Source organism: Thamnophis elegans, chromosome 7 (genome assembly GCF_009769535.1).
Source record: "Thamnophis elegans isolate rThaEle1 chromosome 7, rThaEle1.pri, whole genome shotgun sequence".
Taxonomy (NCBI): domain Eukaryota; kingdom Metazoa; phylum Chordata; class Lepidosauria; order Squamata; family Colubridae; genus Thamnophis; species Thamnophis elegans.
In genome coordinates, this window is record NC_045547.1 from 80,531,450 (window position 1) to 80,559,350 (window position 27,901).

Genomic DNA, 27,901 nt, shown 5'->3' on the forward strand with positions numbered 1-27,901 from the left:
AACGCCAGGGCACGTTCCGTTCACGATCCACCGACCTCCCAAATCCATGACATTGACTTTGATGACTTTACGCCGTCCGAGGACCCGGAGCCCGACAACGTCGGCCAAGTACGTGCCCAACCTCGGCGAAGACAACCGGCTCCTTCAGCGGCCGCAATGCAAGCCTCCAAGGGCGTCTTGCCTCAGTTGCGGAGGCCGCCACGACCGCCAGACCTGTCAGTTCCGGAACGCCATCTGCCGCCGTTGTCAGAGGCAGGGGCACATTGCCCAAGTCTTCGAGCATCCTTGCCGCCCCTGCCTTCTTCCAGCCAACGAAAGATCCAAATCGCAGCCGCGCACGCCAACCACCGCGGCCAACTCGCAGAGGAGACGACTGCCACAATGTGTCCGCACCGCAGGATATGGAGAGTTCAATCAACCAGGCCTCCTCCGGATCCCGGAAAATAACAGCCAATGTCCACCTGGCAGTCAGCCGTGCCAAATGGAGGTGGACTCCGGCTCCTCCCGTTCGTTGCTGTCCTGGGAGCATGTTCTCCCCGCCTCTGCCCTGCGGTGCCCCAAACAAAGTTAGCCCAACCCGCTTACTTTTAAGGGACTACCAAGGAAAATTGATTCCCGTGACTGGGGTCTTTCCCTATTCCTTCATTATGGCACTTTTAATGGGAAGCTGCCAATCATTATTGTAAAAACGCCCTGCCGGCCCTTCTCGGCCTTGACTGGTTTCCAGCCCTGGGTTGTCCATTGGGGGGGTGCACCGGGTGATTTCCTTTTCAGTAGAGGACGTTTTAAAAGAATTCTCTGACGTTTCCGATGGTCAGCTTGGGTGCTACAAGGGAACCCCCATCTCCCTTAGTTTGAGATCCCCAGATTGCTCCCATTAGCTGAAAGCCCGCAGGGTGCCCTTTGCCTTAAGGGCCAAGGTTGACGCCGAACTTGACAAACTCTTGGCGCAGGGTGTCATCGAGCCAGTTGATCACGCTCCATGGGAGACCCCCATAGTTCTCCTCCGGTCAAGCCGGATGGCTCGGTGAATCTGCGCCGACTACAAGTCGACGATCAACTTGGCCCTTCAGGCAAACCCCTATCCAGTCCCTGTTGTGCAACACCTGCTCCACTCCTTGGGGCAGGGTTGCATATTTGCCAAACTGGATATGGCGCAGGCCTATCAACAGCTCCCGGTGGATGACGATGCGGCGGCTGCCCAGACCATCGTCACCCATCGTGGGGCTTTCCGTTGTCGCCGCCTGCAATTCGGCGTGTCCGTTGCCCCGGGGATCTTCCAGAGCCTCATGGAGCGTCTGCTCCATGGACTACCGGGGGTTGTGCCATATTTCGATGATGTTCTGATCGCTGTAGCCAGCCGCTCAGAACTCATCGATGTATTACGGAAGGTCCTCAGTCGTTTCAGGGGCGCGGGATTGAAATTGAGAGCAGCAAATGCTCATTTGCTGTCCCTAGGGTAGAATTCTTGGCTTCTTAATAGACACCCAAGGCATTCACCCTACACCGTCAAAAATTGCCGCCATTAAGAACGCCCCTGCTCTCACCTCCAGGGCGGAGCTACAGGCGTTCCTAGGGCTGCTCAATTTCTATGCCCCCTTTATTCCTCACAAGGCGTCACTAGCCGAGCCGCTGCATCGGTTGCTCGACCGATCCGCGGCCTGGCGCTGGGGCAGCCGCGAAGCGCATGCGTTCGCGGCTGTCAAAGAGACGTTGACGTCATCGGCAGTCCTGATTCAGTATCATGACGGGATGCCTCTGACGTTGGCGTGTGACGCCTCCCCATTTGGTCTAGGGGCGGTCCTGAGCCATGTCCTCCCGAATGGCTCAGAGGCCCCTGTGGCCTTTATTCCCGGACACTCTCCTCGGCGGAGCGTAACTACAGTCAGATCGACAAGGAGGCTCTGGCTGCAGTGTCCGGGATTAAGAGGTTCCACGACTACCTCTATGGTCGGCACTTTACTCTTGTCACCGACCATAAGCCACTCCTTGGGCTTTTGGCGGGCGACAAGCCGACCCCTGCCATTTTGTCCCCCCGAATGACTCGCTGGACGGAGTTCCTCGCAGCGTATTCTTATACGCTGCTCTAACCGTCCTGGCAAACAGCTGGGGCATGCGGATGCCCTCAGCCGTTGCCCAGCTACCGGAGACGGACACCGCCACCGTCCCAGCCCTCTCCGTCCTCTCCATTGCCTCCTCCGGGTTCCCAATCTCCGCCGCAGACGTGGCAGCCCACACGAAGGCCGATCCAATCCTCTCCCAGGTCCGCTTCCTGGTTTTGAGGGGATGGCCAACAGACAAAGTGGCAGAGGGTTTTCGGCCCTTTAAAAATCGCCAGACAGAGATCTCCACGGGGGTTGTCTCGTCTGGGGGGATCGGGTGCTGATCCCCGCTGCGCTTCGGCCACAAGTTCTGGATCTGCTCCACAAGGACCACCCGGGCATAGCACGGATGAAGGCATTGGCCCGTAGCTATGTCTGGTGGCCCTTGCTGGACACAGAGATAGCGGCCTATGTAGGCCGCTGCAAACGACTTGTCAAGTATCCAGGCCCAACCCCCCTGCCGGGCCTGCTCGAGAGTGGGAGGCTCCGAGAGGCCCATGGTCCCGCCTCCACATCGATTTCGCTGGTCCCTTCCACGGCCAGAACTTCCTGGTTGTGGTGGATGCCTACTCCCGATGGGTGGAGCTGGTCCTCATGGGCTCTACCACAGCCGAGAGTACGGTCAGGCTCTACGGAAATTGTTCGCAACCCATGGGTTGCCGGACGTGATGGTTTCGGACAACGGGCCCCAGTTCACATCCACCACTTTCCAGAATTCTTGGCCGAGCAATGGATCCGGCACGCGCCCATAGCCCCGTATCACCCGCCAGCAATGGCCGGGCGGAGCGGGCGGTCCCGCTCAGCGAAGGAGGCACTGGGCCGCATGGACCGGGGCGACTGGCAGGCGAGGGTGGCGGCTTACCTGCTAAGCCAACATTCCACCCCCTGCCCAACCACCAACAAAGCCCCGCGGAGCTCTTGATGGGTCGGCGCCTGCGGACTCCCCTGGATAGGCTTCACCCGCTCTATTCAGGGGATCAGCCGAGCAATCTGGGGGTTCTCCCTCCCCGTTCCTTTAAGTTAGGGGATTCCGTGTGGGCCCGGTCTTTTGCGGGGGAGCCGAGATGGGTGCCAGCTTCTATCGTTGCCCTGACCGGCCCATGTTCTTTTAGGATCCAATTGGCCGATGGATCCCAATGGAGACGCCACCTGGATCAGCTAAGGAGGCGTCTCCCGTCGCAGGCCGGTGCCACGAACCCCCGATTGACAACACCGCAATACCGGGGTTGCCCTGTGAAGCCTTCGCCACTCCAGGCCTCAACCTGTGCCAACCACAACATACTCAAGCCGAGGGACCGCAAACAAGGGCCTTCGCCACTCCAGGCCCTACCTACCAAAGCGCCACCTGCAAGGACGCAGAACTGACACCTCAACCCGTCCTAGGAAACTTTCAGAAATTCAATCACAACCCCGGGGACACTCCCCAGAAGATCCCTCCTACGCCTGGCGACGCGCCCCCACGGCCAAGCCTACCTTTGCAGTTGAGCCCGTCTTCTGGGCCTTTTCAAAATGGCGTGCCTCGGAGCTCCACTCCCTTTGGGGAGGAGCTACCACGAGGAGGTCCTCCTCCGCCGACGACTGCCCCTGCAATGAGAAGATCTGGGCGGGTCCGGCGCCGCCCAGCATACCTTCAAGACTACGCATGCTCCGTTTCGGGCATGCGCAGAACTGGGGGAAAGGGGTGTTAAGGATTCATTAATATTCATGAGGCCAGCAACAGCCTCTGACTTTCTGGTTGGCTGGAAGCCTCAGAGGGTGTTGCCGGCCGAAGTTACAGTTGATTGGCCGAGGGACTGACGTCAGCGGTTGCTGTCTAGTCCCCGGCCGGTGATTGGTTAAACGTTAGTATAAATACCTTTGGCGCGCGTTCTGTCCTTTGAATCGCTGTCAGCTTAGAATAAACCAGTTGTTGTTTGAACCCTGGCTGCCGCAGTCGTCCCTCCGTCGATATTTAAAAGAGCCCGTCCCACGGGTTGATTGTCCTCACTGTTAGGAAGTTTTCTCCTTAATTCTGGGCTGCTTCTCTCCTTGATTGCTTCCCATCCTTTAAAAAATATTGTGAAATAGAAACTCAAAAACATCATCTGGAACCGTGTGTGTTTGTGTGTCAAATTCTATTTCATTGAGAGCTAGCATCAGGGTTGTGTTTGACCTCGTGGGCATGTCCAAGGAAGGCATGTTCAGCCTCGACGTCACTCGTGACGGGGGCGCCCGTGGTGGCCTGAGTGCTATCCCAGTGAAAACGGGCTCCCGAGTTCTGTTTTCAGCTGCGCTGGCCTCCTGCAACCCTCTGCTAAAGAAAGTGGCCCCCGAGCTCTGTTTTCAGCTGCAACGGCCTCCTGCAACCCTCTGCCAGCGAAAACAGGCTCCCGAGCTCCGTTTTCAGCGGCGATGGCCTCCTGCAACCCTCTGCTAGAGAAAAGAGGCTCCCAAGCTCTGTTTTCAGCTGCAACGGCCTCCTGCAACCTCTGCCAGCGAAAACAGGCTCCTGAGCTCCGTTTTCAGCGGCGACGGCCTCCTGCAACCCTCTGCTAGAGAAAAGAGGCTCCCGAGCTCCGTTTTCTGCTGTGACGGCCTCCTGTAACCCTCTGCCAGTGAAAACGGGCTCCCGAGCTCTGCTTTCAGCTGTGGCGGCCTCCTATAACCCCCTGTCAGTGAAAACGGGTTCCGAAGCTCCGTTTTTCAGCTGCGACAGCCTCCTGCAACCCTCTGCCAGCGAAAACGGAGCTTGGGGGCTCCGTTTTGCTGGCAGAGGCACCGTGGGCCAGTCCTTTGCTGTTTCCAAGGCGGCCTCCCGGGCCAAATCTAAGCACACTGTGGCCGAATGCAGCCCTCGGGCCTTGAGTTTGACACCCTTGATCTAGAAAACAAGCAGACGGTATGAGACCATCGGCTTCATTTGCAGCATTTGAACGCGGATTAAATAGTTGTCGTTGCGAGTATTAGACTTCTCACTCTTACGGATTAATTGGCCATTGCGATTTAAGCCAAAACACTGCGCCTTGCTTTAGTTGAAATTCTAAGGTTTAACGTTGTGTGTTTTCTTTTTGTTGTTGTCTCCGCAGCCTAAAATGACTTCGGTATAAACGCCACAGAATGGCCTCCAAAGTCACAGATGCTATCGTCTGGTACCAGAAAAAGGTAAGATTTTTTTTCCCAGTATGAAATGATGGTTCATTTAGGTCACTAATGGCTAACATTTTTATTGTCATGTGTGAGACATCTCCCCCCCCCCCTGTGTGTCCTGTCTCCCTGTGCTCGCGCGCATGACTGCCCCCATCCCCCGCATGACTCCTCCCCTGCGATCCCCCCCTTCCGCCTCCCTGAAGCCTTCTGGGACCAAAAATGGGCTGCGGGAGGGAAATACCGCCCCCTGCGCCCTCCCCCCCCCGCATGCACATGCGGCCCCCGCTCCTTCACACATGCGCCCCGCACATGCACAGCACAGCAGAGACTCGAAATCAGCTGGCCGGCGGTAGGAACACAACGCATGCGCGGCTGAGCTGGGGCGCCGGCTCGCTGATTCTAGGTGGTGATTGTCCCAAAGGTGCTTTTTCAGGAGACAGCTGGATTTTTCTTATTTATTTATTTCCTTTGGAAGACGTTTCGCTTCTCATTCTCACTTGAATGAACCTCCAAGTGGCCTCAACGACTCTCTAAAAGGATGCAAATGACCAGCTGTCTGCAAGGTGTATCAATCCTTCCATTCCCCCACCGTTCAGTCAGAGCTGAAGAAGCTTCTTGGATGAGAAGCGAAACTTCTTCAAAAAAAAAGCCACAAGAAACTCCAGTTTTGCCTCCTGAAAAAAAAAAAGCACCTTTGGGACTAATATCTGAGAGCTTTATTTTAATTAAAAAATTCCGGTTTTATCCTCTTGTTCCCCAAAGCTTTTATTATGTCTGGAGGCAGTGGGTGCAGTAAGTTTTCTGTTGACAACGCTTTCATCTTTACGTAGAAAATAACTTACCTTAAGGTTAGCTAAAATCTCAACAAATACCTCCCCCAAATGCTGGAAATGTGAATCAATACATGGAACATACTACCATTTATGGTGGATCTGTGAGGAGGCTAAAATTTTTTGGAAAAGGATCAAAAAGTGGCTAGAGGTAATAACAGGTTTTAAAATAGAATGGAAACCTGAAGTTTTTTTTTTAATTAGGAATAATGACTATGAAATATATATAAAAAAGAAATCCAGTATTTAATATTACATATAATTACGGCGGCGAGGATTGCCTTTGCCCAGAAATGGGAAAAACAAATTAATTCCAAGCGAAGATGAAATAATAAGAAATGTTATGGACTAGAGCTGAGGTGGTGCAGTGGTTAAATGCAGCACTGCAGGCTACTTCAGCTGACTGCAGTTTTGCAGTTTGGCGGTTCAAATCTCACCGGCTCAAGGTTGACTCAGCCTTCCATCCTTCCGAGGTGGGTAAAATGAGGGCCCGGATTGTTGTTGGGGGCAATATGCTGACTCTGTAAACTGCTTAGAGTGGGCTGAAAGCCCTATGAAGCGGTATATAAGTTTAACTGCTATAGCTATTGCTATTGCTGAAATGGACAAACTAACTAAAGAAATCCAGGGAAAAGAAGAATCAGAATTCTACCAGATATGGGATAAATGGTACAGGTAGATGGAGGAAAGAAACAAGAATCAATGAAGGAAGCCCAAAATAGTAGTTAAGGAGAATTAACACACATCTATATGTCTCCAAGTGGTTTAAACTTACTAGAGGTAATCAGCCAATATAGTAGACAGAGGAGTAAGATAAGAGGGTTAAGAATGGTGAAATACAAATTGAAAAATAATAGAAGGGGCAATAATATCGTGACCTGTCAAAACTGCGGTCCACTAAAGCGCGCCCGATTAAAGCGTGTACCTGACGTCATCAGCAGCGCGACGAAAAAAATTAAAAATAAATTAAATTAAAATAAAATTAAAGCAAGCCGATTCACATAAAGGTAAGGGTTAGGTTTAGGTTTAGGGTTAGGTTAAGGGTTAGGGTTAGGTTTAGGGTTACGTTAAGCGTTAGGGTTAGGTTTAGGGTTAGGTTAAGGGTTAGCGTTAGGTTTAGCGTTAGGTTAAGGGTTAGGTTTAGGGTTAGGTTAAGGGTTAGGTTTGGGGGGGTTAGGGTAAGGTTTTCGCTTTAATTTTAAATTTACCGCTCACAGCGCGATGTTTTCATCGCGCTGTGATGACGTCACGTACGCGCTTTCGTCGAGCGCGCTTTAGTCTACGGCTAGATTTTTAGAATATGGGAAGAAGATATATATCTTCATATATATATATATATAAATAAATAAAATAAAATAAATAAATAATGGAAGAAGTGATCTTCTAGAATGGAAGTAGTGATCTTCCTCCCATGTTGGGCATACCGGGGGTTGTAAATCTAAATAGATACCTTTCATCCTGGCTGGCTGATAAGGAGTCGAGCTCTGTGGCTCAATGGTTAACACATCTGCCTTAGAGGCAATACAGCACAGGCTTGATTCCCAGTAAGGGTATGGCTAGCTGATGAGAGCTAAATAGCTTGAAATAGATCTATACTAGTCTCCCTTTATTTATTTATCAGCACAAATATAACATATAGCCATATATATATATATATATATATATATATATATATATATATATATATATATATATATATATATATATATATATATATATATATTTTTTTTTTCTGAGGTTTTCGTGGGTGTTAGTATGTAGGTCTCTAGTTGTTCGGGTTTTCTCCCGCGTAGAATTGGAGATGTCTTGGCGACGTTTCGACGAAGTCACATTCGTCATCTTCAGGCTGCTGCTGACTACTTCAGGTTTGGTGTTTCCAGGAGTAGGGTTTGGTCCAGGTTTGGTGTTTCCTACTCCTGGAAACACCAAACCTGAAGTAGTCAGCAGCAGCCTGAAGATGACGAATGTGACTTCGTCGAAACGTCGCCAAGACATCTCCAATTCTACGCAGGAGAAAACCCGAACAACTAGAGACCTACATACTAACACCCGCGAAAACCTCAGAAAATATATATATATAAATATATATATATATTTATATATATATATATATATATTATATATATATATATATGCTATATTTATGCTGATAAATAAATAAAGGGAGACTAGTATAGATCTATTTCAAGCTATTTAGCTCTCATCAGCTAGCCATACCCAAGTTGGGAATCGAACCTGTGCTCTATTGCCTCCCAGGCAGGGAGTTAACCATTTGAGCTACAGAGAACGACTCCTTATCAGCCAGCCAGGGTGGGAGGTATATACTTAAAGTCACAACCCCTGGTATGCCCAAGTATGGGAGGAAGGTCACACTTCCACTCTCTGTCATTAGGCTCGTCACAAGAGACCATCCAGACAGAAACCCAATATTTTTTACTGTTGCCTTTTTGTTACATTTGCTATATTTATACTGATAAATAAATAAAGGGAGACTAGTATAGATCTATTTCAAGCTATTTAGCTCTCATCAGCTAGCCATACCCAAGTTGGGAATCGAACCTGTGCTCTATTGCCTCCCAGGCAGGGAGTTAACCATTTGAGCTACATGCTTATTTATCAGCATATGTGTGTAATGTATGTATGTATATTATATATATATGCTGTATGTATGTATGTATGTATGTATGTATGTATGGTTGCAACTGGTACGATGAAACGGGGCCAGGCGTTCACCACATGCACATGCGCAGCCCGCACATGCGTACTTACGACCCTTGACACTCCAGCTGCTCGGCAGAGCATCACGCAGGCGCCGTACGCTCCATGTGTGTGCGCGGAATACCCCATCGCTCAAATACCGGTAAGGAGGACGGGCGGGCAGGTGGGCCCTCCGGAGCACCATACTGGAATAGTATCTGGTGCTCCCAGCAGGCACCGATACGCCCGTACATACTGGTATGTATGTTCCAGCATAACCCTGGAGCACCTCGAGCAATTTCAACCAAACTTGGTACACAGATGACTTATTCTCTGGAAACAAATACTGGGGGAGTAAGACAATCCTGGGGTGTGTGTATCTGTGTGTGTGTGTCCCAGCATAACTCTGGAACGCTTGGGCCGTTAAGGAAAGCGAGTGCGGCATCCTAGAGCGGCAGTTGTTTGTGATGCCAGTTCCTTTTCAGCTCCCTCTGGGAAGCCACCAGTGAGGAAGTGCCTGATGGGTTTAGGGCAAAGCGCCAGGATCGTAGACAGGGCGGGAAAGAGGAGCGCATGGGGGGGAAGGGAGAGGGCAGGGATGATGGGCATGGGAGTAGGGTGAAGAAAAGCCCTCTCAATGGCTCCCTGTCAGACAAACGCTTCGATGTCTCTAAATATCTGGGCAATGGCGGATTATCAGCTAGTTTAAAATAAAAAAAGTCTGTATAATTGCTTGTTGTGTGTTTACCCAATTCGGCAAAGATTTTCTCCGAAAAAACAACAACTCTGAATTGAAGCAGTAATCTGATCTTCACAGGGAAGACTGGAATACAGATACAGGAAGTCCCCGATTACGACCACAATGGAGTCCCCAGATTTCTGTCCTTAAGTGAGACGTTGGTTAAGTGCTCCATTTTATGACCTTGCCGCAGTTGTTAAGTGAATAACCACAGTTGTTAATTGACGAACACGGTTGTGAAGTGAATCTGGCTTCCCCCTCCCAACTTAACAACGGCCACGATTCACTTAACAACCGTGGCCAAGGAAGGTCGTGGAATGGGGCCAAAATCGCTTAACGACAGAAACTTCGGGCTCAGTTGTTGGTCATAAGCCGAGGACGGCCTACATTGCAGTTGTGCATTGCTGAGTAGATACTGTATCTCTTGCTGAACGTTTTCTTCTTATTTCCTGAGGGCCAAAATGTCTTTATCAGGTGGATTGCATCAATAAATTTGGTTAGGATCGTGATAGGGAACTTATGGCAACATATGGCATCCTTCCTCTCTGTGGGCACATGAGCCGTCACCCAGCTGGGCTCCACCGCGGCGTGACCCGACAAAAGGGCGAACGACAAAACCGCGCCCAACTAAACCGCGTCGCTGACGTCATCAACGCGGCGACAACAGCCAGCGCGGAGAAAGAAGGGCGTTTTAAATAGCGCGTCAAAAGAAAGCCGATTTAACTTAAGATAAGGGTTAGCTTTAGGGTTAGCTTTAGGGTTAGGTTAAGGGTTAGGGTTAGGTTTAGGGTTAGGTTAAGGGTTAGGTTTAGGATTAGGTTTAGTGTTAGGTTTAGGGTTAGGGGTTAAGTTTAGGTTTAGAGTTTACAGCGTGCTTCTGTCTCCGCGCTGTTGTTGCCCTGTTGATGACGTGGTTTAGTCGGGCGCGGTTTTGTCGTTCGCCCTTTTGTCGGTGAACCCCACCGCGGATGTGCCTTGCGCCCGCCAGCTGGTTTTCGGGTCTCTCGTCCATTGCATTACAGGTGCATGAACGTTTCCGTCATGCGGCGACAAAAAGGTTAGCGCTCCCTGGGTTAGGACGGCAGGCGAGCGAGTGGACATCAATTATGCATTGACGCTGAAATATTTATTGTTTCTATTAGAAACTCCGCGGCTGGTAAGTATTGGACTACACGGTGATACTGTCGCAGCCTCTAGTTAAACTGAACTCAAGGTGTTTCTCCCGAAGCTCAGGTTTAAATCTGGAAAGGATGTGCCTTATTCTTTCCACCAGAAACTTAAGATAGCAATTAATCAACAGGGCTTAGCAAAAAAATAATAATAATAATCAACTCCCGTTAAACACACACACAGACGCACAAATGTTAAGGGCCGATATTATTATTATTATTATTTTGGTGCAACTTGCAGCCTGGCAAACAGAACGCAACCCTCCTTTTTTAAAAAAAATTATTTTATTTTATTTTCAAAACAAACATACAAATCCTCCTTCTTTACATACTGTAGAAAGTGTATCAGTTGGTTACAAAAGGCTTTTGTGCGTCATCAAATATAATTCATATTAATTCTAACATCTTAGCTCGGACATACCTCCACTTTTATTTGACTATAATTATTTAAACGTCCATCATAAAATATACTAAGATTTAATACATAACCACATACTGGCATTTCATTTACTTATTTGTAAAATCCTCCATTAACATTTAAATCCTCATATCCTGTTCTAGCTAAACATCCATAATATTTAATACCAAAATTTTCTAATCCTCCATGTATATAATTTTATTATCATTATCCTTTCTTTATTTAACTATATCCTATATCATAATATTTTCCCCCTATTAGTTAAACTTTAGCTGTGTCTAACTTTGTTCTTTTTTATTGTTATTGTTATTAATAACCTTTATATATAGTCCAAAATATTTCTAACCTTCCCTTCACGGGTAACATTCAATATTCATATCCAATTATTACTTATCGTAACAGCTCAACGTTGTATACATTACTATCATTATCAATGATCAATCAAGGGCCGATATTATTGTTGCCCTTGGTTGTATATAAACCGAGGCATAGAATAAAACAAAACACCTATTAGGGCCTCTTGGTAAAACCTTAGGAAGTTTTCCACACCTGGAATACAGCATCGAGTTTTGGTCAACACATTGCCAAAAATAAGATTTGGAAAAAGCCAGGAGTGGAGCAACTAAGACAATGAAAGTCCTGGAGACTAAAACATACGAAGAACGGTTGCAGGAACTGGGTATGTCTAGTTTAATGAAGAGAAGGACTAGGGGAGACAGAATAGCAGTCTTCCAATATTTAGCAATAGCAATAGCAGTTAGACTTATATACCGCTTCATAGGGCTTTCAGCCCTCTCTAAGCGGTTTACAGAGTCAGCGTATCGCCCCCAACAACAATCCGGGTCCTCATTTCACCCACCTCGGAAGGATGGAAGGCTGAGTCAACCTTGAGCCGGTGAGATTAGAACAGTCGAACTGCAGAACTGCAGTCAGCTGAAGTAGCCTGCAGTGCTGCATTTAACCACTGCGCCACCTCGGCTCTATTTGAGGGGCTGCCACAAAGAAGAGGGAGTCAAGCTATTCTCCAGGGCACCTGAAGGCAGAACAAGAAATCATAGTTGGAAACTCATCAAAGGAGGGAAGCCACCTGGAATTAAAGGAGAAACTTCCTCATAGCGAGGACAATTAACCAGCGGAACAGCTCGCCACCAGAAATTGCGAACGCTCCCAACACGGGAGGTTTTGTAAGAAGAGACTGGACAGTCATTGTCTCAAATTCTGCAGGGGGGTGATGGCTGTGGTGCCCAGCGCCCTTTCTGTGGGTACGCAAGCCATTGCTCCAGTTCAGCTCTTCTGCGCATGTGCACCTGCCTTCTGCTGGCCGGCTGGTATTTGGGTCTCTGCCGTGAATGCGTGGGGGGCTTGCAGGGGGCCACATGTGCAATCATAGGGGCAGGGCGTATGCATGGGGGGGCATAAGTGGGTGCGGGCACACATGAGTGTGGGGTGGGGTGCATGCGTGGGGGGCGTGCGTGCATTGCATTTTGGGGGTTCGGGTGCTTCGGGCACTTTGTCTGGAAAAAGTTGGCCATCATTGGTCCAGGGTCTCCTGCTTGATCAGGGGTTGGACTAGAAGACCTCCAAGGTCCCTTCCATATCTATTCCGATTGTTAGCTCCCTCCTTTTTTTTTAATATATATTTTTATTCTTTTTCTTAAACAACAAAACAACACATACAAAACAAAGCAAGAAAAAAAAACTTTCCTCCATTTCATCAAGCGTGTTGTTTGGTTACAAGTTTTTGTGCATCAATTCAAGATTAAGAATAACATCACTGGTTTTGTGTTAAACATAACTGAATATTTCGCTGTCATTGAGCATTATGTGTTCAAATTACCATTAATATTCTTTCATTTGTAACAATCCTTATTTCCTTGAATTCATAATTATCTCTCAAATGACAATAAGCCTTTAAAGTATTATAATATCACTTATCTCCAAGGAAAAAAAAGAGGAGATTAGCTCCCTCCATTTCAAGGTTTGCCTGTGTGCAGAAGTGGGCAATTTTGTCCAAATGCTTTACTCCTACCCTGGAGTAATATAATACTTCCACATTTTGTATCAAGTTGAAGAATAGACAGTTATAAAATCCTTCTTTTCTTTTCTTTTTTTTTCAAGAAGTGCATTATCTCTCTCCAGACCACTTCCTGGCCCCTCCTTCTTAAAACCAACTTTCGTGCAACAACATCGCTCGCAGTTCAAGGCTAGGCCGTGTCCTCCCCGAACGGTTTCCGTTCACAGTTGCTGGGAGGGGAGAGCGCTGCGCCCCCACATCCTCAGCGCGATGCTTCAGGCACGCCAGTTCTCTTGCTAGTTCTCTCTCTGTCCCTCACGTGCTTTTGGAGGGCTGCAGAAGATTAAATGTATATAGACGTTTAAATAACTTCCGGAGTAACGGAATGAAAAGACTTGCCCCCCCAGAAGTGGTGGGTGCTCCAACACTGGAGGTTTTTAAGAAGAGATGGCACAGCCATTTGTCTGGAATGGCGTAGGGTCTCTGGCTTGAGTAGGGGGTTGGACTAGAAGACCTCCAAGGTCCCTTCCAACTCTTCCCTTCCTTTCCCTTCCCTTCTTCCTTTCCCTTCCCCCTCTCCTCTTGAAGAGATTGGACTGCTAGTTGTCTGGAATAGTATAGGGTCTCCGGCTTGAGTAGGGGGTTGGACTAGAAGACCTCCAAGGTCCCTTCCAACTCTTCCCTTCCTTTCCCTTCCCTTCTTCCTTTCCCTCCCCCCTCTCCTCTTGAAGAGATTGGACTGCTAGTTGTCTGGAATAGTATAGGGTCTTCGGCTTAAGTAGGGGGTTGGACTAGAAGACCTCCAAGGTCCCTTCCAACTCTTCCCTTCCCTTCCCTTCCTTTCCCTTCCCTTTTTCCTTCCCCTCCCCCCTCCCCTCTTCTCTCCTCTTGAAGAGATTGGACTGCCAGTTGTCTGGAATAGTATAGGGTCTCCGGCTTGAGTAGGGGGTTGGACTAGAAGACCTCCAAGGTCCAACTCTTCTCTTCCCCCAACTTCTCCTCTCCTCTCTTCTCCAAGACTGCCAGTTGGACTGCCAGTTGCTTGGAATGGTATAGGGCCTCCAGCTTGAGTAGAGGGTAGACTAGAAGACTTCTAAGATCCCTTCCAACTCAACTCTTCTCCTCTCCTTCTCTCCTCTCGAAGAGATTGAACTGCCAGTTGTCTGGAATAGTATAGGGTCTCCGGCTTGAGTAGAGGGTAGACTAGAAGACCTCTAAGGTCCCTTCCAACTCTTCTCCTGTCCTCTCCTCCCCTCCCCTCCTCTCTTCCCCTTCTCCTCTTTCTGTGTACTGAAGGTCTCCATATCGCTGTAGAAATGGAGGTCATGTCTTCTGGATCAGAATCCTTTTTTCTGCTCTTGGGTGATACAGGGTAAACTCTCCTTGGCAGGCAGCTCTTTGAGCCTGTCCTCAGATCCCTGATGAAAAAGGCGATTTCCTCAGCTAACCCGCTATTTCTGCCTCCCCCCTCCCTGGAAAATGCACCTGAAACGCATCTGAGGTAATTTAGAAGCACCCACTCATGAGGGCATTCCAGTTGCACCAGTCACAAACCTGGTGGTTTGAGCCGACATTCCCCAACATTCTCCTCATACTCTTGACTCATCAGAGCCCATTAAATATATATATGTATTAATATTCTACGGAAGGAATAGAATTACCCTGTCATTAAGGAATAAGTGGCTGATACAGCTAATTTTTGGTTTATGATTAAAAAGCTCGTCTGATGACTGGATAATTACACCGTTTCTTTTCATTAGGATGTGGAAGTGTGGTGTGTAAGAGGTTGTTATTGTCAGCTTTCACCCTTGTAGTTTCATTCTATTTGGGTATCAAGGTCATGGGATCAAAATTCAGGCACTTGGCAGCTGATCGTCGCATCTCCGTGATCCCCTTTTGCGACCTTCGGATAAGCAAAGTAGATTCACTTAACAACCGTTAAGTTGCTAAACGAACAGACGTAGTGATACGGTGTGTCGTAAAGGCCATCGAATGTGACCCAATCCACCTGACAGATGATTCGCTTAGCATCGGGAATTTGAGGGCTCAGTTGTCATAAATCGAGCACTACCTGTAATCATCTTTTAATGACACCGTAATCCCTTGCGGGATTGTGTTTCCTGGCCGTATGCCCATCCTGTCTCCGGTGCGGAGTTTTGTTCAGCAGATATATTCGGATTGTGCCCAGAGAGAGAAATATCTGCCTTTACCCAGAATCGAACTCATTGCCTTTTGATTGTGAGGCGAGAGTTCTACCTCTAAGCCACCGCTCCACTAGAGCAGTACCTGTAATACAATAGGAAATGTCTCAATATTGTCTCTGTGTGTGTGTGTGTGTGTGTGTGTGTGTGTGTATCTGTGTGTGTAAATAAAAAAATAAATTTTGGAGAAATCAGGTGTGAGTTTCTTTACTTCCTGGCTTTATGTTAGTGTGTTTCTTTCGTAACCCTACAAATGCGCGCACGACAAAAGCGCACCAACAAAACTGCGGCAAGAAAACCGTGGCGTCGAAATCGCACCCACAACAGGGTGCTGACAAAACTGCGCCCACAAAAGCGCGATTAGGGTTAAGGTAAGGGTTAGGTTCAGGCTTAGGCTTAGGCTTAGGCTTAGGGTTATTACCTTGTTTTCACGTTGTTTGTTGATAGCACGCTGTTGTCGGCATGCTGTTGTGGGCGTGATTTCGACGTCGTGGTTTTGTCGGTGCGCTTTTGTCGTGAACCGTTTCTTTCAATTTTTTGTGGTGTCTCACGGACCTTTCCCGGGATTTTATTTTGTTACCTTGCTCAGTAGATTTTGTTATTAAAAATAAACCACTGAACTGGAAAAAAAAAAAGAATCTACTGAAAGATTTTGTTGTTGTTATGAGCAGCATGGTGGCCTAGTGGTGAAGACGCTTGCTTCCCACTTAGGTAGCGGGATGTTTCTCTTTCAGGACACAAAGAGAAACTATCTGCTGTGAACTCCACTTAGGCGTCAGGAAGGAGATCCGGCCAGTAAATGCTCGGCTCCATCCAGTCATCCTGATTCCACCCCAAATTAAAAGATTACAGGGTTGTAAAAAGGGAGTTATTCCAGTAGATTTTATTATCTTTCTGTGTGAATCCTGTTACAGATTATTTAACTGCCTGTGTTAAGAACTCGAGTTCATACAAGATCCATCTCCTCGTAGTTTACCACAAGCAGAATTTTTGTTCCATCTGTTACGACGCCTGACATTGGAGTGGAAAGGCAAAAATAACAACAAAAACCTTGAAGATTTAGTAGAAAAGGAAGACAAATGCTTTAATAATAAAAAGACATACAGCAGAAGCATTAAAAGAACGAATAACATGTAGAGGAGTATGCCTTGTAAATCGTACTACGTGTAGAATCTCCAGTCTGTTAATCAAATTTTATGAAATTACTTAGTACTAAACCGAAGTATAATGTTCATTCGAAGACTTGTGTGGTAAACCACAAGTTTCTATTCTTCCTTCTTTCTCTAAAGATAACAACTGTAGAATGGGAACTTGTGTGTGTGTTCAGCACAGCACGTAAATAATTTCCTAATGCTTGAAGGGCCTCTGAAATGATGGTGTTTTTAGTTTTTACTATAATGAAGTCGGCAAAGGAGGAGAGTCAGAACAGCCTTTCATGCATTATCTAACACTCCTGCAATAGTTTTATTTCGCCACCTGTAACACCAGGCTGGATAAATGGTTATCCAGCACAATCTCTAATTATTATCTAGAGTAATCCTTGAGCAGGTCCTGAGAGAGATGTGGATTCCTGGAAGTATACAGTTTACAGAAATGTTGTGCACTCTCTTCTATTTTTATATCTTTATTTATTTTTCTGTTCCTGTTTGAACATAGAGCACGAAATGATTTTTTAAAGTTAATGACTATAAATTATGGATGTTAGCACATTAATCAGCTATCTATTTTACAAGATGGCTGGGTGGATGTGTGGGTGGGTTGATGGGTAGGTAGATATATATATATATAGATAGATAGATAGATAGATAGATAGATAGATAGATAGATAGATAGAGAGATGGACGGATGGACGGATGGACGGATGGGTAGACAGACGGACAGACAGATATGGACAGATATGGACAGATAGAGACAGATGATGGATGGATGGAGCAGTAGGTAGAGAGATTGATATGGAGATAGATATATAATATAAATTAGAAAGAAAGAAAAAAAGAAAGAAAGATAGATAGATAGATAGATATAGTTAGATGAATATATAGATCGATATAGAGATAGAGGGATGGATAGAGGAATAGATGGATGTAGGGATAGATAGATAGATAGATAGATAGATAGATAGATAGATAGATAGATAGATAGATACAGAGGCAGGCAGAGAAGATGGATGGATGGATGGATATAGATAGATAGACAGACAGACAGGGATGGATGGATGGATATATAGATGGATATAAAGATAGATATAGAGATAGGTGGATGGATAGAGGGACAGATGGATAGAGGGATAGATGGATAGATAGATACATAGACAGACAGACATAGAAGATGGATGGGTAGGTAGGTAGATAGAGACAGAGACAGACAGACAGACAGATAGACAGAAGATGGATAGAGGGATAGTGGGATAGAGAGATAGAGAGATAGAGAGATAGATAGATAGATAGATAGATAGATAGATAGATAGACAGACAGACAGACAGACAGACAGAGACAGACAGACAAGATGGATGGATGGATATAGGGATAGATAGATAGATAGATAGATAGATAGATAGATAGATAGATATAAAGGCAGACAGACATGATGGCTGGATGGATACAGTAGATGGAGGGATAGAGAGCGAGATGATAGACCGATCCTATTGCAAAACATAGCAAATCGTTTTTATTCTAAGGACGATCTTAGTAGGAGCAACGCTCAGACGTTTACTTCGTTTATCCCGGAATTAACCCAGAGTACTCTATCTGGGTGTACTGCCCTATCTCCACTTATTGTAAAGCAGTTCGTTGAATCTGGATGGATCCATCAAGTGGCTTTCAGCTCCTCACACCCACATAGATAAAAGTTATCAAGAAACAACACGGGGGCCTTTTAAGTTGCCTAATCACGTCATTCCTTGGAATGCAGCCTCTGGAATTTAGCAATCTTCTAAGTCAAGTGTTTTCAGAGGACTTCTGACACTGTGGCATGCTCCATTTTTGCAAATGTAGAAGCACCGTTAATTTTGAAGCCCGCTAACATCAGCTGGGTGCTGCCACCTGTTGGATCAGTGCAGATAATGCAGAAAAGCCATTTTATAACTCGTTATGATGTGCAGCCCGTTTAGCTAAAAGTCATAAACCAAAAAACACCAGCCGTGCTGTTAAAACAGATAAATGTGATTTATTATCAGCTAAACCACTGTAATACGGGCAGTGCTTATGTTTGTAATCGCTAAAGTTTTTTTAAAAAAATTATTAAAAGGCAGATTTAAAATAATCACATGTATTTAAGATGGTTCATCTCTTTGATCTGCTGCTTTCTCTCTCTCCATGTAATATATATGTATATGCACAGATGTGCTGTTTTGGATGCCGTGCCAAATTTGCATTCTGCCGTGCCATGTTTTAATTAAATCCTTTTTTTTCTCCTTTATAGATTGGGGCTTATGATCAACAAATATGGGAAAAATCTGTTGAACAAAGAGAAATCAAGGTAAATTTTCGGGCTTTAATTCCGTTATTTTATAACAGTACATTCCTTAATAAATTTGTTTTATGTTGGTTAAGAAAAGCAGAGTTTTTAAGCAAAAACTTCTAATCTTTACAATGATTGAGCATTTAGCCCTGTTTAACTGTTCCCCAATAACGTTACGTACAACCAATAACACTTGATATTGTTAGTTGAGTTTTACATAATTGCATACTGATTTTCCTGTTCTGGTTAATGATCGCAATAAACTTTTTCAAGTTCCAGGAACATATTTAAATAAATGCGCTTTATAGAAATATTTGCAGATTAATAAGTTTTGAGCAGCTTTCATTATTAACTTACTAGCAAATAACCCGGTTATTTGTTTATAGGGGGAAAATGTCCAGATCAAACGTAATTTCTAATATTGGATTTTCCCCCTTACCAGAGGGATCCCCCTTGTGGAGTACTGTGAAGCTGTTACCATGGCAACTCCACAGCGCTGTACAGTAGAAACCATTTTACGGCAGTACAGTAGAAGTCATTTTAGGGCACAACAGGCTGTATCTTAACAGAAGACACACCCTGAGGGGTGTTAGGGGCATCTTATCCCCACAATATTTGTTTCCAGAGAATGAGTCATCTGTGTACCAAGTTTGGTTGAAATTGCTTGAGGCGTTCCAGAGTTATGCTGGAACACACAAACACACAGACACACACACACACACAGACACACACACACTGTATATATATTTTAAGGAAGTCGTATAAAATTCTGAACGTGACCCACAGAAAATTATTTTTTCTCTCCCACATTTTGTTAACAAAGTGGTAGGATTTACATGCTAATTCTTAACAGATCTGCAATATTTTAGTAGTTTTAAATCAATTCAAAGTTAGAACAATTCATCAGTGGAAAACCTTGCCACCAGAAGTTGTAAATGCTACAACACTGGAAGTTTTTAAGAAGACATTGGATAACCATTTGTCTGAAATGGTCTAGGGGTTGGTCTAGAAGACCTCCAAGGTCCCTTCCAACTCTATTATTCTATTCTATTCTAAATCAGTTTTTTTTCCTACTGAAATGAAACATCAGCACAAGAATCAGGAAGGGGAAGGAAAATTATAGGATTGGGACAACTAAATTTGTTTTATGTCCATCAGGCTGTAAAATGGGTATAAACAGCACCACACTTTGCTGTGTGTAGAAGCTCCAAAAATCGGAGTAAAAAATCTACCTTTCTTTCTCTCTTTGAGAAATCTAAGCACTGACAGAAAAATCGTGCTGTGTTTAGTTCACGTTGCGTTAAAACTGCTTGTCATTTCATCTTGCACGCTCTTGTGACTTTTTGTTAGTTTTAGTTTATTGTCTTCTGGTTGTGTTTATATGGTTCCCGTTCACTTTTCATCCTGTTATTCTTTTGAACAGTTTATTAAACTGGTAAGTATGTGATGATGGCGGAAATGTGCATCAAGCAAGCAATTTTTGTAGATTAACGGTTTTTGCATCTAAGCTAACCTCACTAACAAAATCTGTTTAGCATCTGGTGAGCTGCAAGCAAACGTTTGAATATTTAAGGATCCCTTCCATATAATAATAATAATAATAACAACAACAACAACAACAACAACAACAGCCCGACTAGTAACCAATGCCAAATCCGGCGAAACAACTGGCCGCTGTGATACAATTGTATAATAATAATGCTGTAAAAAAATTGTTCAGACTGATTATAAATTGCGGCACAATTCAGTAGCACAAATGATCCATTGGAATTTGTGCAAAAATTATAATATTAAAACAGCAACAAACTGGTGGGAACATCAGCCTGATGGTGATACTGGTGGTGGTGATACTGATAGACTATACCTGCCCCGAAAACCAGGTGGCAGAGGATTATTACAAGTGAAGCAAACAATTGAAGAAGAAAAACATGCACTGGCTGATTATTTAAAAGAAAGTCAAGAACATCTATTAATCGAAGTAAAGAACAAAAATCTACTGAAGGCCCAACAGACGAAACAAGAATACAGAAAAGATGTGATAAAATCAAGAATGGAGAGTTGGCAGAACAAAGCACTGCATGGCCAATTTCTGGAAAAAATAAAAGATAAAGTGGACAGTGAACAAATTTGATTATGGTTAACAGCAGGTACATTAAAGAAAGAAACAGAGTCACTAATTCTGGCTGCGCAAGAACAAGCTATCCGCACAAATGCCATTAAGGCCAAAATCGAAAAATCCTCTGATGATGCCAAATGCAGACTTTGCAAAGAAGCTGATGAAACTGTTGATCACATACTCAGCTGCTGTAAAAAAAATCGCGCAGACTGATTATAAATTGCGGCACAATTCAGTAGCACAAATGATCCATTGGAATTTGTGCAAAAATTATAATATTAAAACAGCAACAAACTGGTGGGAACATCAGCCTGAAAAAGTCACCGAAAATCAGATGGTCAAGATCTTGTGGGACTTCTGTATACAAACCGACAAAATACTGGCGCATAATACACCAGACATCACACTGGTTGAGAAAAATAAGGTCACAATCATAGACATCGCAATACCAGGTGATAGCAGGGTCGCCGAGAAGGAACATGAAAAAATCGCAAAATACCAGGACTTAAAAATCGAAATTCAACGACTATGGCACAAACCAGCAGTGGTAATTCCAGTAGTAATTGGCACACTGGGTGCTGTTCCAAAAGCACTGGAATTACATTTAAAACAGTTAAAAATTGACAAAATCACCATCAGTCAAATGCAAAAAGCCGCACTGCTTGGATCTGCACGCATATTACGAAAATACGTTACGACGTCCTAGGCCTCTGGGTGGGGCTCGACTAGTAACCAATGCCAAATCCGGCGAAACAACTGGCCGCTGTGATACAATTGTATAATAATAATAATAATGATGATGATGATGATGATGATGATGCAAGAAGATTGTGCAAACTGACAACAAGCAGCGGCTCGACAAAGTAGCAACAATGGTGCATTGGAAGATCTGCAAGAAGTATCATTTTACTGTAAGCAAGAACTGCTTAAAATATAAAAAAGCGTACAATAGAGAAAGTCATAGAAAAGGAAGAAGTTAAAGCTCTGGGACTTCAGAATCCAGACAGACAGGCACCTGTCACATACCCCGGACTTAACAGTTGTCGATAAGAAAGACAAAAATGTCTGGATAGTGGAAGTGCCTGGAGACAGCAGAAGAGAAAGAACTGGAGAAGATAGCAAAATACAAAGACCTACAAATAGAAATAGAACATTTATGGCAAAGGCAAGCAAGGGCAGTACCAATATTCATAGGTCCCTTGGGTGCAGTCCCAAAACAACTAGAGCACTACTTGAACACCGTAGGCATTGACAAATTTGCCATCAGTCAATTGCAGAAGGCGGCTTTACTTGGCACTGCTTCCATCCTGTTGACGAGATCTGTAACACCGTCAAACATCCAGATTTGCTTATCCCAGGTCCTTGCTAAGGACTCGATAGGCAGGCAAAAATGCCAAACCCAGTCTGAACATCTGGCTGACTCTGTGATGATTAATAATAATAATAATTTAGTGCCATTTAATTTTATCTGGAAATGTCTTGTTAAACATCTGGATAAACATAAAGCATAGCGCTACACCATTAGGAAGATTTTCAGTATTTTAAACTAAATGATTACAGCTTTTAATGGCTTAGCCCCCATGACGGCGAACCTATGCCACGCGTGCCGGAAGTGAAACGCAGAGCCATCTCTCCAGGCACGCCAGGGGTTGCCCGTTGCTCTGCATGCATGGGAGGGCCGGAAACTGGAAGAACAGCTCCCTAGCGTGCATGGTTGTGCCAGGAAGCTGAGCTTCCAGTTTCTGGTGTGCGTAGGCTCGCTGGCCAGCTGGTTTTCGTGTGCGGATATGGGCAAGAAACCGGAAGCTCAGCTTCCAGGTCCGCACATGGTACTGAGTAACTGCTCTTCCAGTTTTCAGTGCTCCCCTCCTGCCCGGTGTGCGCACTCCCGTTTCGGCACTTGGTGCCAAAACGGTTTGCCAACACTGGCTGAGCCTATATGAAATCTGCCCATTATTATAATCGCCATGGATATATTTTGGAGGCATCTCAAGGACTTTTCCTTCATTTTCCTTTGGATTCAGATCAAGGAATGCGACATGATTCGCCTCTTTTCCTTCTTAAATTCTGCCAGTTTTATCCACTGTTTCCGTCTGCGAAGCAGCTCCAGGCCGTGCCATTTCAAAAGTCCGTGTCTTTCCGTAGCTTCTTTGAAAAAAATAAAATAATAAAATTCCTGCCTTTTCCCCACCTTGCTTAGACGTAACCTGTGCTGTTCTTCACACCAGGGTCACTACTGATTTCCTAATCCAGCTTTTTCTCTTGGAGAAGGCGAATGTTTGCTTCTTGTGTTGGTGTGAAATAAGCCTCTGTAGACTTCTCAGTTTCAAAGATGGCCCGAGAGAAGTCTTCAGCACGTGCTTGGGAATGGGAGTGAGCGTTGCATTCCTTCTCTGTTTACCAGTTTGTGAGCTAATCATTTCACGCATCGAAATTAGCAATACCAAATTACCAAATCAACAACGGCTTATAAAGCCCAGCTCCGTGAAAGGATCCCTTGTTTTAGCATTTGGCCAACGTCAAATTTCACATTCTCATCTTTTTTTTCCCATGGGAAAAATGCAACAATTTGATTCCAGCCTTAGAAATTTAGTGCCCCACAGAGTGTCTGCAAAGTATGCTGGGGGAAAAAAAAGTCAAATTGGCAACCCACCACAGTGTGATTGAACCCACCGCTGTTTCTTCGTCTACATGTGGTTCATGAAGCGGCATGGAGGCCTAGAGGTGAAGACACTCACCTCTTAACTTGAAAGATTGAAAGTTCAATCCTGGGTAGCGGCAGATATTCCTCTGTCAGGGCACAAAGAGAAAATATCTGCTGTGAACTCCCCATAGGTGTCAGGAAGGGCATCTGGCTAGCAAATGCTCAGCTCCATCCAGTTGCCCCTACCCCAAATTAAGGCATCAAAAAGGGCCGTAAAACGAAAGTTTTGGTGCATCTAAAAAAAGGGGTGGAGCATTGTTCACACCACCATGGCCGCCATCTTGATTTTTTTGATCACGCCGCGTGGATACTCCCTGATTGCTAAATTAAAAAAAAACTGTTTAGGGTACTGGTTTGAGTGAGATTAGAAGACTTTTTGGAAGCGTAATGGCGTGTTTTGGAAGACACTGAGACAAGGGCCTTTCTTGAGAGGGTTGGAGATATTTTTTGTAACCTGTTTCCTGTCCCTCATTGGTTACTCCTGGCAAGCAACTCCTTGCCACTTGCATCTCCCTGTTCTTCTTTGGCTGTTTGTGGCTTCCCTGCATGCAATGTCACAGTTTGTTGCAAAAACCACATCCAGAAAGCACACACAGGTAACTCTTTTCAGCAGGATTCATTAACTTCTTTATATACATAATTGTTCTGAGCCCCCTCGTCCCACACCAACACACTCCGAGCCAAAGATAAGTTACAGCATTTAATTAACAGACAGGTCCTTGGCAGCAAACCAGCACAGACAAGCTTGGGCAGCAATCCAGCATAGATAAGCCGTGGCAGCAATCCAGCCTGCCAAGCTCACAATAATGTTCTCCAACATTAGTTCCTGCGTTGACTTCTGCAAGAGGGGCATGTGCGCAAACAGTCCTTTTATAGTCTGGAGAGGAGCCTAATGACCACCAGCTGAGTGCAATTACCTCCTGTACTTGCGCAATTGTTCCTGACGCCTATTAGCTCTTTGGTGCCGGGCATCCAGGAACAACTCACTGCTGACCCCAGGCTCACACTCCCTTGTCTCCTCCCCACTGGTCCAAGGCTCAGGCGCCTCCTGGTGGCCAACCAGCCTCTTTGTGCCCTGCTCAGAGTTGGAACCCCGTCCAGGGTCCTCCACATCCTCCAGAGCCGACTCATAGGTCCCCTCGCTGTCAGAGTCTGGTGGCAGCTCCAACGGCTCCTGCTGGGCCACAACACATAATGACACATGAATAAATGTACAATACCAACGGCAGATTCTTCCAATGCGGTAGAGAAGAGAAGATTGGTTTCCAGCTTCAGTTCGGAAAGCAGACTAGATTAGATTTTCTTTTCAACACAGATTTTGCAGCTTTAGTACAGAACAGTTGGACTAAGTCATGCCTAATCTCCGAGATGTCTGGCATGGCTCTCAGTCACCAAATAGTTCCCATTGGCTGGCCCAGTTGCCATACCTATACATTGACTGACCTTGTTACCATGTCTTATTCCCGTTCATGAATATTCTGACAGGCAAGAAATCAGGAGCCAGGATAGGCTTCAAAAAGCACTCTTAAGTTTATTTAGTAGAGGCGAGGTGGCGCAGTGGTTAGAGTGCAGCACTGGAGGCTACTTCAGCTGACTGCAGTTCTGCAGTTCTGCAGTTCGGCTGTTCAAATCTCACCGGCTCAAGGTTGACTCAGCCTTCCATCCTTCCGAGGTGGGTAAAATGAGGACCCGGATTGTTGTTGGGGGCAATATGCCGACTCTGTAAACCACTTAGAGAGGGCTGAAAGCCCTATGAAGCGGTATATAAGTCTAACTGCTACTGCTATTTCATTCTACCTGTATGTAATAATATCTCATGGGGTAATAACCAACGTGTGGCTCTGGAATTTAATTTAATTCTATCCCCGTGGATAAGCTGTTTCAGTTTTCTCTTTGCTAATTAGCAAACATCATTTAGCTCTCTCTCTCACTTAAGTTTTTACTCCAAAATAAAATGCCGTGGGGAGAATGAGATTTTTCTGTATTATACCATGCATGTGTCTGCATTCTGGGTTTAAATAATCAAGGAGCCAATACCCCAAACATGAAAGCTGCAGCATTTTGCGGCAACCATGAGTTAAATTATTCAGTGTGTTGCTTGCGCTGAATCTCCTATCAATCTGTTTAAACTTTAGTTAACCCAAGAAGGATGAATGTCACCCTCTAAAAATAGATGTAGCTAACCATGATTCCGCTGATCATGTTTTCCAAAATGAAAAAAAGAGAGAGAGAGAGAGCCTTAAATAAAAACAGAGCCAGGGAATGAAAATGTCAAGCAATTTTTTTTGTTCAGCCTCTCCTTTGGCAGTGCATTTTTGACATGGAAAAAAAATATCAATACAATTCTGCATTGGTGGTTGGGAATCTTAGATAATAATGCAGATACGGCCACAATTGAGATGGACTTGCAGGATTTTTGCACCTTTGTGGATTCTGCTGTTTAATAGTGAATATAGTAAATTATTTCAATTATTGGGAGTAGTGCAGTGGCCTAGAGTTCAAGCTATCGACCTCGCAATCAGGAGGCGGTGAGTTCAATCCAAGGTAGAGGCAGATACTGTATTTCTCTCTCTCGGCACAATGAGAATATATCAGCTGAACAAAACTCCTCATCGGCGACAGGAAGCATATCCGGCCAATAAATAGCTTCCCATTCAGTTACCCATACTCCACCTCACAAGAGATTATGGGATTATCAAATGATGATGATAAGTAAATTATTTCAATCTGCTTTTAATAGTTAGTAAGATAGGCCTGAACTGAAAAGTGGTTAGGCAGAGGAACTTTTCCAACTATATATCCTTTTAAACATAATTGAAAGCGTGTATTATTTTAGTAACCAGATCCTTGCACCCATAATGACCAATGTAATGAGAATACATTAATGGAAGACATTTGTGAGAGCTAAGAGGAAGGAATGCAATAATGAAGTTTTCCATTTGCCACGCAATAAGACAGATAATGTTTTATTAGCTAGAACTGTGGGCAGTAGGTGGAGACTGGAGGTTAGAAATTAATGCAACAAGACTTTAAAAGTAACCTGTCTTGTAATGGTTTGAAGTAAGATGTGGGAAGATTGATATTGATATTAAGATTTGCCAAATAATTGATAATTATTTGTTGCCAGGAGACAGCAGGAGAAAACAGCAAGTCAATTATTCAAGATAGATTGGGGTGGGCTGGGGAATGTTATTTCCAAAGGTGGACTGGCATAATTTTTGTGAATTCAGTGGTTAGGTTAAAAGGACTTTGAATTTCAAGAACTCCGGTATAAGGTAATTTATAGTGTAAATAATAGGAGTGCTTGATGTTAAAATAATAACCTTGATAGAAAATATGGAAAATATTAACTGATGTTAAAGACGGAGATTTTTCTTCGTTGAAATGAATCTGTTGAGATGTTGTGATCATGAATTTTAGAAATGACAACTTACAGCAAGTGAAGCCATTGAATTTTTCTACGATATAATGTTTGATGGCATTGTGGCAAGAACCTGAGAAAATGAGGAGATAGAACTGATTACAAAAGAGAAGTCAAAACAAAAATAAAACCAAGATTAAAAAACGTCACAAGGGCTCAGTGGCTAAGACGCTGAGCTCGTTGGTCAGAAAGGTCGGCAGTTTGACGGTTCGAATCCCCTAGCGCCGCGTAACTGAGTGAGCTCCCGTGACTTGTCCCAGCTTCTGCCAACCTAGCAGTTCGAAAGCACATAAAAATGTGAGTAGAAAAATAGGAACCACCTTTGGTGGGAAGGTAACAGCGTTCCGTGCACCTTCGGCGTTGAGTCATGCCAGCCACATGACCACAGAGACGTCTTCGGACAGTGCTGGCTCTTCAGCTTTGAAACAGAGATGAGCACTGCCCCCTTGAGACAGGAACGACTAGCATATATGCGCGAGGGGAATCTTTTTAACGGTATTTTCATGGCCTTGAGTTATTTATCAAAACAATAAATTTTTAAAAAAATCTAATCGGGATGTTCAGTTTCCTAACTTGTGGCTGCACACAGATCCAAATCATTTAACACGGCGGCCTCTCATCAGATAGATCTCAGATCGCCCAGAGGTGACCCGTGTTTCAGCTTTCAGTGTAGTAAATAACGTTGGGTGTTGTTGTTGTTTTTTTCCCTCTCATAGGGTTTGAGAAACAAACCAAAGAAAACGGGGCACGTGAAGCCTGATCTCATTGATGTGGATCTTGTAAGAGGTAAGACTTGGTCTCCTCGACTGGCGATGTCATTTTATTCCATCGGTCAGGTTCCGGTAGATGGCGAGAAAAGAAAACGCCACAAAACACAGTCCTGGTTTGTAGGGAGTTGATCTTC

General features: G+C 45.0%; 1 protein-coding gene across 1 annotated transcript in view; it reads left to right on the plus strand.

Annotated features, from left to right (window-relative positions):
- Positions 1 to 27,901, plus strand: part of PHTF2 (putative homeodomain transcription factor 2) — a 76,294-nt gene that overhangs the window by 24,341 nt on the left and 24,052 nt on the right. The window contains exons 2-4 of the mRNA XM_032221781.1: positions 5,168 to 5,243; positions 18,718 to 18,774; positions 27,714 to 27,783. Of these exons, the coding sequence (XP_032077672.1) occupies positions 5,199 to 5,243; positions 18,718 to 18,774; positions 27,714 to 27,783 (172 nt within the window). The 5' untranslated portion in view covers positions 5,168 to 5,198. The remainder of the gene's footprint in view (positions 1 to 5,167; positions 5,244 to 18,717; positions 18,775 to 27,713; positions 27,784 to 27,901) is intronic.